At 40.4% G+C, this 14,054-nt stretch overlaps 1 protein-coding gene across 1 annotated transcript in view; it reads left to right on the forward strand.

Moving 5' to 3' along the window:
* The window catches only part of PHF11 (PHD finger protein 11), a 51,194-nt gene that overhangs the window by 24,806 nt on the left and 12,334 nt on the right, over nt 1–14,054 (forward strand). Inside the window, exons 3-6 of the mRNA XM_066633294.1 lie at nt 5,393–5,500; nt 8,453–8,586; nt 11,468–11,514; nt 13,599–13,663. Coding sequence (XP_066489391.1) covers nt 5,393–5,500; nt 8,453–8,586; nt 11,468–11,514; nt 13,599–13,663 — 354 coding nt within the window. The remainder of the gene's footprint in view (nt 1–5,392; nt 5,501–8,452; nt 8,587–11,467; nt 11,515–13,598; nt 13,664–14,054) is intronic.

The raw sequence follows: 14,054 nt of genomic DNA on the forward strand, positions 1-14,054 counted from the left end.
TACCGTATATGTTAACAATAATAGTAAATGGGACTTACTCCTGGGTAAGTGTGGGAAAAATTGCAGTCTAGGATTGTTAAAAGTCTTCCTGCTTGATGTCGCTTCTGGCCATGACATCACTTCCGGTGGGTCCTGACAGATTTTGACAGATAAAAAGTGGGCCCCAGTGCTAAATGTGTGAGAACCACTGCTATATATTGTAGGATGGCAGGTTTTTCAAGAGGATTCCACATCTCCCCTGGGAGCCACATCTCACAGTTTGGAAACCACTGGCATATGCCAACTCATCCTCATCCCTCCCATGTTGTGGCACAATTTCCTCCCCGTTCTGACTTCTATTAGTCAAGTTGTGCTGGCATCTAAGTTTTATCCAAGGCATCCAAGTTGGTGCTGCATCATGTTGCTGTTGTTGCTGGTGCATTCACCAGCAGTTGTCCTTCCTAGCTGGTGGGGCTGTTGTGTGGTGTACATGGAAATATACTGGTATCTCAAGGGTAAGATTGTACTGTAAGTCTATTGGTGTCTTATTTTTCTTCAGGATGGAAGCTTGGCACATTAATAACCTGTTAACTTGGGTTGGCCCGACCAACATGGCTGCAAGTGAGACCTGTTCAGCCCTCAAAGCCCCACCACAGCCACCTGCTTCAACAGCTTTTCAGTCTCCCTACCGCACTGTTCTGGCTTCTCCTGAAAGGAAAAACCCCTCTGCCTCCTGAACCTGCTGAGTGACTTTGACAGCTCAAAACCAGGAAATAATTGGCGATGATGTCATCACATCACCAACAATTACTTCCGCATTGGGGGTGATGCTGGGGTTGGACTGCACTGTGTTAACTACTAACAGGTATAAAGTAAGTAATTAAACATATTTATTTTTTTCAGGGTGACTTGCAGAAGAACCAAGCTGCTAAAAGGATGAAGAATCTGGAAGCATTTTTGACATGGAAAGGTTATTTTGTTGAATACAAGGCTTACAGATATTTTCAAGAAAAAATAGTGCATTTTATGTCATCAAACATAAGCAAATATATAATTGATGACTGAAAACAAATGAGAAAAGCAAAAGAAATAAGGCAGGAATACGTGTTTAACAGAATTGAAGTTTTTGAATGACAGAAAACATTTACTATTGGGTGCATAACATGGTATGAAAAGTATGCTATAAAGAAAATACTGGGTGCAACATGTGATCATGATACAGTTGCAATCATATGAGAAGCTAGAACTAGTGAACTCTTAAGTTATACATGTATATGTCAACCACATGTTCTTCACTTTGTGTAAAGCAACACAATTATTATCTACCATGTATCATATATATTATCATGATTATCATGATAATATATTATCATATATATGATACCATGTATCATATATATTATCTACCATTATTATCTACCATGTATCATATATAGCAAAACCAGAACAATTGATGAATATGCTCAGAAAAGGAAACTAAAAATGCTGGAATCTGGTCAGAGTATGGATAATATCTGTAGAAGCAATATTTTTAAAGAGCAGAGCCTTGCTGCATACAGACACTTAGCTGATTTGGTGTTGTAGCTTGGTAGCTTCACAGGACACATCCAAAGAACACTCTGCTGGCAGCAGCCACTCACCTTACTGAACCATATATAATCTAGTAGACTACAGCGAGTAAGAAATGGACAGTGTTCTGCCATCATCAAAATGCCTTACATCTTTACTAGAAGAATTAGTGACCATGTAGCATGCAAATCACAAAATCTTGTATGTAAATACAAGAAGTTCACAATAACTTGCTGCATTTTTATGTAAGTGAGAAAAGCTGTGTCACAATGCATCTTAAGTAGTCCACATTAACATGCTCCTATTCATAGTGGAATTGCTTTTAACTCTTGACCTCATTTCCAAATTTAATGCCTTAAGAGCCATTTACTGAAAAAGATTAAAACTCTGAATGAGAATCAGGAATGTAGCTAGGAACTAGCTGGAGCAAGCATGTGCCTTGAATTCTCTTTCAAACATAGAAATTCTGATTCCTTGAATTAGGACTAGCTTGTAATGGTTCTTAAAATCCTTAAGACTACAAAAGAAACAACAGCCTCAGGAGATGCTGGTCCCCTTGGAATTTGCTCATCTGCTGAAACACCTTCACAATTCTTCCTAAAAATGGATTATCAGCCAATGTATCTGGCACAATAGTAGGATCATAAAATCTCAGGATTTGGCACTGGTCAGTTATCATGACAGCCACATTTGCACTAAGTGCAGTTGCAGAACAGTCTTCAAGGGCAGCCCCACACTGAGTATAGAAATCAACATTCATTCTCTCAATAGTGCAATGCTTCAGAACTCTGGTGGCTAAACCTTCACATCAGACTCATTTACTGAACAGTTAATTAAACCAAACTCTTTATTTGACATGGTTTCCCTTAATCTTTGTTGTTTGCCTACCATTTCATCACAGGAATTTCAGAAAGATCAGCTTGGTTGTTCTCATTTAGTTATTTTGAGTTCCATTTCAGTCATTTCAATATGATGAGATGTACCTTTGTACACATGACATGTACATGTGACATGTACACAATTTCCTTGTCTTGTTCTTAAGTAAATTTTTTTGTGAAAGCTTCTTGTATTTTGTTGATGTAATCTAAATAAAAAATTTTTATATTTGCACTTACCAGGCTGTAATTTGTTGGTGGTTGTTTCTGGGTTCTATTTCTATTAATTATAAAATTGTGATTGTGGTTTTGGCCGTCTTTCTTTGGCATGTACATTTGGTTGCCAAAAGGAACTTTCTGTATACACTCATGGGTTCCTGTGCATCTGCCATTTTTGAAAAAGATAGCTACAGAATTAATGCCACACAATAAACATACCTGCTTATAGGTCAAGTTTGGTATCTTCCTGTTCCAGAAGCACACACGAATTTCTAAGTTATCCGTACAGCTATTTTGTAAATGAGACTTTTGGTGTGGGACCAGGATTAGTAATTGAACCATTTCATGTTACGTCATCTTAGTGAGTTAGCTGGTTCTTGGCATTACGCAAACCCACTAAGATTAAAATTGTGTGCCTGCAGTCATGCATTGTTCCCTATCTTCTCAACAGGAGATTCTACAGAGTGTCAGTGGGTCATACATTCTGTGACCCGCCTGGCTCATATGTCCTGTGACAGTCAATAGTCGGAATTGAGTGGGAAGGTGCTCTGCTTATAGGAGGGGCACAGGGAGCCAGCATGAGTTTTGTAGGGCAGTGTTTCTCAAACTTCGAGGGAGCTTTACTCCCTTAGTAAGTTCTTGCAGGGGAGAGGCTTAGGGTAACGACACGATGCCAAGGATCAAGTTGCCAAGGGGGGTACTTTCCACTTATTTTGTAGGGCTGCAGGAAGTGCAAGGAGCTCTGCACAGCCCTCCACAGCGCTCCCCGAAGCTTGGAATATTCAGTAATAGCGGTCGCAAAGCACCTCCTGCAAAATGGAAGTGCTGTGGGCCTGCTTTTATTGCAGATTCCAAGAGTTAGGGAGCACTGAGGAGGGCTGTGCAGGGCTCCCTGAACCTGCTGCAGCCCTACATGGTTCAAAGTAAGTGGAAAGCACCCCCTTTAGATTGCGTCACTGCCTCCCTCTCCTTCTCCAGTCCCTTAAAGGGGCAGAGGAAGCATTACACGAACTGGTGGGTGTTGACCCACCAGTTTGAGAACCACCGTTCTAGGGCATATAGAATGACTCATTTGGGTCTATGTGTGGTACATTAAATATAGGCTTATGTGGCTTCATAAATACAGCAAAGTGTTTCTCAAATGGTGGTACATTGAATGACATAACCTTGGGGATGGGTGGATTTTTTTTTAATGTAATATTGGAGTACTCCTGAAAGAATTTTGAAAAATACTGTGTACTTCCCTAAGCAGTATGAAATGTTAGGGGCACTTTATTTGTGAAGAAAGAGCACTGCAGGATAGGTTTCAGGAGAAATGGCATTTTCCCCTGTTGAAACTGTTTTCTCTCTCTCCACCCTCATTCAGCAGTACAAAAACTGTGCCTTCAGTTCCTTTCCCCTGTTAAGAAAGATGTGACAAATTTGAGAGGTTATATTAGTAGTCAAAGACCAAGTAAAGCAGGGGTGTCATTTCATACAGTGGGCCAAATAGCATTCATGGTGTTTGCTGATGGCCAGAAGTGAAATTGTTAAGAAGTGATGTCAGTAAGCAGAGGATGGTCAGAAATAAGCACTTTTTCCTCACATTGAAACTAGCTGCAAATGACAGAAGAGAAAGTGTGAAAATTTTGATTATATTTTCAAAATTTGAGAGAGCCCAATTATCATGCAGGCTGCCCTTTCAGCAGCGTCTCTTCTGCCACAATGTCAATTTGCAGCTCAGCAACTGGGAGAATCTGAAGTGATGAGGGGCAAAAGTGATGCTGCTGAAAGGGCAGCCTATGTAATGATAAGGCTCACCCAGCACCTTGGAGGCATCTCCTTTTCTCACCCCTCTTGGACTGCAACTTACCTTGTAGTGGTCCTTGACTTCTGAGGCCTCCTTCCATCTTTCTCTCTCAGAGCCTCAGCAGAAGAGGCACTGAAAGGGCAGCTCTGGGATAGTCTAATTAGAATGGAGGGGGGTTAAAGAGCTTCTGACCGCATCGGGCCTTATGTTTGACACCTCTGATTTAACCTATATTACATCACTTTATGCAAATAATGGGGATGGCGGTTTGCTAAACTAAAGAGCAAGCTTTTAATGAGATAACTAGTTAAAGTGACTCAGGCAAGGGGACAGGGCATTGTCTCTATCAGTAGTGATAGATGTGATAATGTACTAGCCAATAGATGCTAATGGTACTTTCATAACCAGTCTATGCAGTGGTAGTGAATGTGTTGAGTAAGGGCAAAATTGTATTTTCTCAGATATTCCTTAGAATCCCAGGACTATTTGAATCTGCCATATGGTTTTAAAAGAAAGGAAGGAAGGAGGGGCAGTGAGTTGCTGAAAGCAAATTGTTTACCCTTATCTTCCTATCATGCTCCGAGGAATAACTAAGAAAGGAGTCCAGAAAGGAATGACCAAATACAAGGTGGCTCCTCATACCCTTACATTGACAAACTAGATATAGGAGCTGGTTTGATGATTCTCTTCTGTTACCTTAGTTCTTCATGTTCAATTTTGAGTGGGTGGGTTCATGAATAAACTAGGGGCAATGAGCAGGCATGAGCTTAATATGGAACAATGGTTGTTGCATTTTATTTTTAAGACAGTGCATAATCTAGGGTGGTTATTTATGGCTCCGTAAACCTGCCAAAGAAATTTCTAACAGTGAATGTTGAGACTGCACTGAAATGAATCTCACTAATGCTGCTGTTCTTTTAGCACCACTGATTATTTTAATGTTTCTTATTTTTATTTCTAGTTATATTCCTCAGGATTTGTGGAATCTGAAGAAAATAATCCTGAGAATCTGGATATAAGGTTCGATGTGGCCTCAGTAGTGAGTGAAATAAAGAGAGGAAAGAGGCTGGTGAGACACCTGTTCTTAACCTTTTATAGTTAGATGTCCATAACAGCAGATTATATAGAATGAATAAAAATTATATTTAATGTTAAAGATCTTTTATTAAGAAACATGAAATAGTAATTATTCAGGGAAAAGAACACCTGAATATGTAACATTTTTCCAAAAATTAACATAAAAATGAATCTGCTAATTTTCCAGGAATGAAGTCTGAACCCTTTTGAACCTGTGTGTTCCCTTCTTGCCTTATCTTAGAACCAATGCAGGGCTGTGGATTTTGGGTGGCTTGTAAAATCTCACAAAGGCTTACCATTCTTAGAATATTGACATGGAGGCTAAATTCCATAGTACTCTAAAATAAATCTATATGGGATATAGTCAGTAAGAGAATTCAGTTAATTCAGCCTTGCCCCTGATTTGCCATCTACAGTGGTATGGGATGCCATGAAAACTGTAGTCAGAGGTTGTTTAAAGTATATAAATGCAACAAAACGAATAGAAATGAGGAGAAGTTGAACCAAGCATTTAGCTGACTTGGAACAACATAAAAAAATCTGGATGATAACTCCTCTGCTGTAAAATAAATAATTACTTGAATTAATATTTCCTCAATATATATAAAGCCCCAAAGGACTTTCTTTATACAAACGCAATACTTGTGAAGCCAGGATAAAAGTACTATAAAAGAAACGTAAGAAACAAAACAAGTATGGGGCTATATCTTTTCAGTCAAAGGCTATTCAAATTATACACTAGGTGCCTGAAGCAGTTAATAACCAATTCAGAAACTTCTGTTAAAAACCATATTCCTCAGACAAACTTTGTGTTGGACTGTTATCCTTTGTGCAGCAAAATGGCAGATGCGCTTCAATGTCAGTAAGTGTAAAGTCATGTACATTGGGGCAAAAAATCAAAACTTTAGATATAGGCTGATGGGTTCTGAGCTGTCTGTGACAGATCAGGAGAGAGATCTTGGGGTGGTGGTGGACATGTCGATGAAAGTGTCGACCCAATGTGCAGCGGCAGTGAAGAAGGCCAATTCTGTGCTTGGGATCATTAGGAAGGGTATTGAGAACAAAACAGCTAGTATTATAATGCCGTTGTACAAATTGATGGTAAGGCCACACCTGGAGTATTGTGTCCAGTTCTGGTCGCCGCATCTCAAAAAAGACATAGTGGAAATGGAAAAGGTGCAAAAGAGAGCGACTAAGATGATTACGGGGCTGGGGCACCTTCCTTATGAGGAAAGGCTATGGCGTTTGGGCCTCTTCAGCCTAGAAAAGAGACGCTTGAGGGGGGACATGATTGAGACATAAAAAATTATGCAGGGAATGGACAGAGTGGATAGGGAGATGCTCTTTACACTCTCACATAATACCAGAACCAGGGGACATCCACTAAAATTGAGTGTTGGGCGGGTTAGGACAGACAAAAGAAAATATTTCTTTACTCAGCGTGTGGTCGGTCTGTGGAACTCCTTGCCACAGGATGTGGTGCTGGCATCTAGCCTAGACGCCTTTAAAAGGGGATTGGACGAGTTTCTGGAGGAAAAATCCATTATGGGGTACAAGCCATGATGTGTATGCGCAACCTCCTGATTTTAGAAATGGGTTAAGTCAGAATGCCAGATGTAGGGGAGGGAACCAGGATGAGGTCTCTTGTTATCTGGTGTGCTCCCTGGGGCATTTGGTGGGCCGCTGTGAGATACAGGAAGCTGGACTAGATGGGCCTATGGCCTGATCCAGTGGGGCTGTTCTTATGTTCTTATCTTCTTATGTTATCGTGTGAAGTTCTTTGTTAGAAAAGTCTGTAACAGAAGAAGAGGTAAAATTAGTATTCTGAAATGTGTTGATTGGGGTCATTGGAAGAAGGTTTCAGGAGGGAGAAGGAAAAGTACACTCTCTCTCCCTTTCTACCTTCCTTGCATAAAGGGCTTTCAACCTGAAGGTTTCATATGATCGCCCGGGGGTGGGGGTGAGGGGCAGAATCCTCTTGTCATCCACTTTGTGTACCCAGTGTTCCAAGGGTATGTGATTGGAACAGAAGGCAAGCTGCCTCCTTTTCCCCCCCCTAATACCATTCTATAGCTTGCAAACATGTTGATTCAGCATATCTCTCTCTCCACTTGTGTACTCTAATCACTATTGATATGCTTTTCCTCCTAAGATAAATCCATGCACAAGAGAGAACATGAAATGTCTAGTAGTGTTTCAAATGATATTTGGGTTATTAACATCTGAGATTCAGCACCTATGCCAACTATCTAAGCTAAGGCGCTGTTGTCAGCATGACACAACATGCAGATAAAACTACTCAGAAGCATGACCTGCACCAGCAGTGGCCAAACTTGCCACTGTTGCACAACAGAAAAGGGGTCCCCATTTGGACTGCATCTTTATATTCCACCTGAGAGCCGTATGCAGTCCTCCACAGTCGGGGGACAGGGACATTCTGGGCAGTTTGCTGCCCAGCATCCCAGAAGGCTGCGCGACAGGACATCTGGGCAGACGTGATTGCCCAGAGCGTCCCTGTCCCCCTATCAAGGAGGTCTGCATGTGGCGCCCAGGTGGAACAGAAAGGTCCGCTCACTGGGTGGACGGATTCATCCAAACCCAAGATCCAGCCCCTGGGCTGGGGTTTGAGCAGCTCTGACCTACACTATAATTCATTTTTTAGTTCATCAGTTGCAGTTGTTGCTTTGCCATGATTCTCATGATGGAGGAGAAAGGTTGGCTATAGGGAGTGTTAGGTGAAATTGCTATTCCTTTTGAATTTCCGTCTGTGTTGTCTTTATTTCTGCCTTACTCTATTCTGAGAATACAGTGATTAAATTTTTCTTTGATTAGTAGTTTTACTTGTGTGTTCAACCATGCTGGCAGCACTGCTTCAGTTGAGTTTCTTGTCTGTAACTAAATGGTATGAAAATTTTCTTAAAGCCTCTGATTCCTTTTATTGCAGGTGTGCAGTTTCTGTCGAAAGAAAGGGGCTACTGTTGGCTGTGAGATAAAAACCTGTCGCAGAAGTTATCATTATTTCTGTGCGTTGTGTGACGATGCTGCAATAGAAACAAATGAAATTCAAGGCATTTACAGGTATTTTTATAAAAGTATTCTAAATTCTGTATTATCTTGGTTATTTTATCTGGGGAACCACCTTCTGTTTAACTGGTTTTTGGAATAATTGAATGTTTATTGAAAAATAGTCACTGCAGTGTGGTGGAACAAATCTGAACACCCACATATCTGGGTGGATAATTTCTGTGAATCTAAATGATCTCAAAAGGAAAACTGAGCTGAGAATCAGCAAAATAAAGTTTTGGTTGTCTTGTAGTTGTCTTGTAGTGGCTAACCACTTCTTGCCAAGTTTTATGCACTGTTCCCATTGACTGTAAAATCATGGATAAAAGATAGAAGAATCCAGGAGCTGGTACTGGCTTTGTAGTGTGGAAACAGCTGCTGAGATCTTAGCAGTGCTTATGATAAAATGACCAATTTAACCTAGGGTTAGAAATTGTAGGGAAATATGGTAGAGCTGGAAAAAAATTAGCTGAAGCAACCTGGGAAAAATGTTAATCCATGATATAGCTAGGTAACTTATAAATAAAACTTTGCAAATCCAGATCTTAGAATGTCCTCCGCTCATTTGGAGTCATTGGGATGGCTGTGGATACAAAGGCTGCTAATGGCCAATGCCAGTGTTCTGAAGTGGTAACCACAGTTACTTGTTGACTATATTCACCCAATAGGTCTTCATCTAGTATAGTACAGTGTTTTTCAAACTGTGGGTTGGGACACACTAAGTAGGTCCCCATTCGTTTCAATATGTATTTTATTTCTAATATATTTGACTTGACACTACTATGGTATGTGACTGCATTTGGGGAAATGTTACAGATCTGTACTTTTAAGAGGCTACTATGTATATGCTTTTAACAATGATTGTCAATGGGGATTACTCCTGGAATAATGTAGATAGGATTGCAGCCTTTGGGATGCTTGAGGAACTTTTTTAAAACAGATCAGCTTGGGAGGGTTAGGAGGATTCTTCTTTATTTTAAATAAATTTTTAAACTTATTGTAAACTTTTAATTTACTTGATTGATTGATTGATTTGCTATTGTTGAATTGGAGGGGTTGTTAAAAAAATTTCCTGCTTGATGATGTCACTTCTGACCATGACATCACTTCCTAGTTAATGGCATCACTTCCAGTGAGTCCCGACAGATTGTCATTCTGAAAAGTGGGTCTCAGTGCTTAAAAGTTCAAGAACCAGTGATCTAGCACAATGGAAAGGGTCAACAAAAGCACCCTCTCTTTCCCAAGCAGATCTTACCGTTCCACTGCTCTGCTACTTTGTTCTTCACCGATTTGAGCATAGACACGCTCTGGGCAGTTGCATCTATGGGCATCCTGGTGCAAAGCCTGCTGGGACGTCAGGCTATAGACACAACTGCCCAGAGCATCCCTATACCCACATGGGTGAAGAACAGAGCAGTGGAATGGTAAAAGCTGCTCACAGAGTGGAGGGATTTGGGCGAATGCTGGATCTGGCCTGTGGGCCAGGGTTTGGCAAACCCTGGTGTGGATGGTTGGATATAATTTTAGAACTCTTAAGCTAGTTTTCCTTGCTAGTCAACTTTGAACAAACTTATTCTTAGGAGAATTATGGTCCAATCCTAACCAACTTTCCAATGTCAATGTAACCTCAATCCAGCCCTGAGGTAAAAAAACAAACGTTTTCTTACCTTAAGGAGGTCTCTGTGACTGCCACAGTGCCACAGAATGCAGCACATACCCTGTTGGCTCGGCTGCATTGGCACTGGAGGGTTGGTTAGGATTGGGCTGATAGCTAGTGTGACAAAGATTTTGGAATAACTCAAAATATCTTGTACACAGGGGTGTCCCAACTATGCATTCTCTTTGCCAGCCATTAGAGGCAACAGTGTTGACACTGGACATAAAGAGGAGGATGGGGAGAACTTACCTCTCTCCCTCAGCATACAGCACCAGTGCTGCTGCTTCCTTTATTGGCCCTGGAGAGAATGCTGGACCATTAGAGGAGGAGGCAACACCAGTGGCCCTCAACACTAAGGGAGAGAGAGGTAAGCCCTTCCTGCTTTCCTCTCACATGCTGCATCTCAAAAAGAGAACTAGTTTGAACTCGATGGAAGCAGCAGGCTGGGGAATGCTGTGCACAGAATACTCCCATCAACTTGCTGCCTCTGCCAACTCACTGCTTGACACAAAATTCTCAATTTACATCGAAGTCAGGCTACCCCAGCAAGGGGCTTGCTGGTTTATACACGTTCAGGACTGCATGCTGCTCTCTACATTCTGTATCCCAACCTTATTTTGTGTTTCTTACACGAGGAAGTTCTCTCTTTATGTCTAATGAAGGGCATGGATGCATGTACTATCTCCATTAACCCCTATTTACATTATTTCTTTTGGAGAAAACTTCCCCTTTATTATTATTATTATTATTATTATTATTATTATTATTATTATTATTAACAGTATTTATATACCGCTTTTCAACTAAAAGTTCACAAAGCGGTTTACAGAGAAAAATCAAATAACTAAATAAACAACTTTACAAGTTGTTTTGCTATAAGTCCAAGCTTTGCAATCTCTAAACCACACTGGAAAGCTTGGACTTATAGCAAAATAACTTATAAATGGGAATTTTTCTCTTAAGAAAGGGACCTCCACTTAAGAACGGGACCTCCTGTAATAGAAATTTTAAATTCAATATTCACATTACTAGTCAAAATCTGATGTAGACTTTTGTAATGAATGAAGATCCTCAAGAGCAAAATGGTGGCAGTAGTCTGGACAATTTGTTAGTATGAACTGTTTCCTCCTTAGTCAACCACTCTTTCAGCTGTACCATATTGACCTTTATTTGTTTTATTAACAATGAATAGTTATGTTAATGCAATCATTTTTCCCCAAAATTTATTCAATATGCTAGAATATTCTGTCCAAATCATGACCCAGTCAAGAAGACAAGTCTTTATGGTGAGTTTCTTTATGGTTTTTTTATGGTGAGTTTCTTATGTTTATGTACATTTATTTCTAGTTGTAGCACTGAATCATTTGGATCAGTAACCTGGTATAAATAGTGTAGTTTTATAATTAAGAAACGTTTATATACAATTTTTCAACCAAAAAAAAAAGTTCACAAAGCAGTTTATAGAGAACAGTACTTAAATAGTGGTTCTCTGTTCCAAAAGGGCTCACAATCTTAAAAAAAATGCTGAAGAAACACCAACAAGGAGCCGCTAGAAAGATATTCTGCTGGGGTGAATAGGAACAGTTTCCCCTGCTAAAAAGTTTAAGGGCACAATCCTAACCCCTTATGTCAGTACTTTCCTGCACAGTGCTTTCCAGCAGTGACATAAGGGCAGTGCAGCTCTGAGGTAAGGGAACAAACATTCCCTTTGAGGAGGCCTCCGTGAGTGACATCCAACTGCAGGATGCAGCACACGTCCCGTTGGCTGGAAAGTACTGACATAAGGGTACATAACAAATTATGTTATAGACATCATAATTTTCCTTTGTAAAAGGTCAAAATTTTATCAGCATACACATGTCTGTTTTGTTCTGCATGTTCTTGAATCACATTTGCAACTTGGAATACACACATGTTTTTATAATTGTGTTATCACTTTCTCTGACCTCTTTTGCACCAACAAAATATTTCTGTGCAGAATTTTTGAATGTGAAGAGTTTTGGAATGACATTAATAGCCACAGGTTTTTATACTCCTTTGTCTTAATATCCACCCCATGCTTCAAGGCATGGAATGGCAAGGATTGGCTTACAACAAAATCTTAGTTATGTCTATTCAAGTAGCCCCAGTGAACACAATGGAATCTTACTCCAAGGAGCTTATGTAGAGTCTGCAGCATTAGGCTGCAATCCTATTCACACTTTCCTGAGAGTGACCCCCTTGAACACAGTAGGACTTACTTTTGAGTGGACGTGCATAGGATTGTGCCATTAGTTTTAAAGATGCTGATGAAAGGCATTCTGTATAGGTGGCATTAATTCCATGGTGTTGTAAACCTCCTACAGTGAATCTGATTGATGAACAGCAAGTTATGATTGACATACAAATTACATAAGAACAGCCCCACTGGATCAGGCCATAGGCCCATCTAGTCCAGCTTCCTGTATCTCACAGCGGCCCACCAAATGCCCCAGGGAGCACACCAGATAACAAGAGACCTTATCCTGGTGCCCTCCCTTGCATCTGGCATTCTGACATAGCCCATTTCTAAAATCAGGAGGTTGCACATACACATCATGGCTTGTAACCCATAATGGATTTTTCCTCCAGAAACTTGTCCAATTCCCTTTTAAAGGCATCCAGGCCAGATGCCATCACCACATCCTGTGGCAAGGAGTTCCACAGACCAACCACGCACTGAGTAAAGAAATATTTTCTTTTTTCTGTTCTAACTCTCCCAACACTTAATTTTAGTGGATGTCCCCTGGTTCTGGTGTTATGTGAGAGTGTAAAGAGCATCTCCCTATCCACTCTGTCCATCCCCGGCATAATTTTTTATGTCTCAATCATGTCCCCCCTCAGGCATCTCTTTTCTAGGCTGAAGAGACCCAAACGCCGTAGCCTTTCCTCATAAGGAAGGTGCCCCAGCTCAGTAATCATCTTAGTCGCTCTATTTTGTACCTTTTCAATTTCCACTATGTCTTTTTTGAGATGTGGTGACCAGAACTGGACACAATACTCCAGGTGTGGCTTTACCATCGATTTGTACAACGGCATTATAATATTAGCCGTTTTGTTTTCAATACCTTTTCTAATGATCCCAAGCTTTTTTATCTAGAATGAGTTCACTTTCTCCCAAATCCTCCAATAGATTATAGTCAGTACAGTAGTACTTTCCATGCTAAACCTTCTGTGGTTGTTGACATGGGAACTTATTTTACTTTCCTGTTGTTTGATAAACCCTCCTGAAATTTGTGAAGTGGTATTCTAATATGTTTTCTAGAATGCCTATGCTAACTTACTGAAGTATTTATAAGAAATGATCTTGTACAGTATAATCATGGTATTACCTTTTGACTTTGATTTCTAGATGAAGACAATAAGAGGGAAATTACCCCGATCATAATGAAATCTTCCTCCAGGAGAAAGAAAATGGTAATGTAGTGCTAAAACATTTCTGCATTTTAGGACCTTACTTCCCCAATAAGGCATCTCCAAGACTCTTACAGTACAATCCTATGCATGTCTACTCCGAAGGAAGTGTGTTCATTGTGTGGAACTTGCTCCCAGGTATACGTGTATAGGGCTGCAGCTTCAGACGGCTATGTTCTGCATCACTTTGTTCACTGCATGGAATGACCTCAAGTGTGAAAAATTCAGAGTTCTAAATTATGTTCTTAGGGTACCTAATATACAGGAGTGCCACTATATATGCGGGGGATCCGTTCTATAGACCCCCTGTGGATACAGGAACTGTGAATACAGGGGATGCTTGTATTAATGGTGGCCATTGCACGCTCATTAACATTGTTTGAAAGCTTACCAG

The sequence above is a fragment of the Tiliqua scincoides genome, chromosome 1 (assembly GCF_035046505.1).
Source record: "Tiliqua scincoides isolate rTilSci1 chromosome 1, rTilSci1.hap2, whole genome shotgun sequence".
Taxonomy (NCBI): Eukaryota; Metazoa; Chordata; class Lepidosauria; order Squamata; family Scincidae; genus Tiliqua; species Tiliqua scincoides.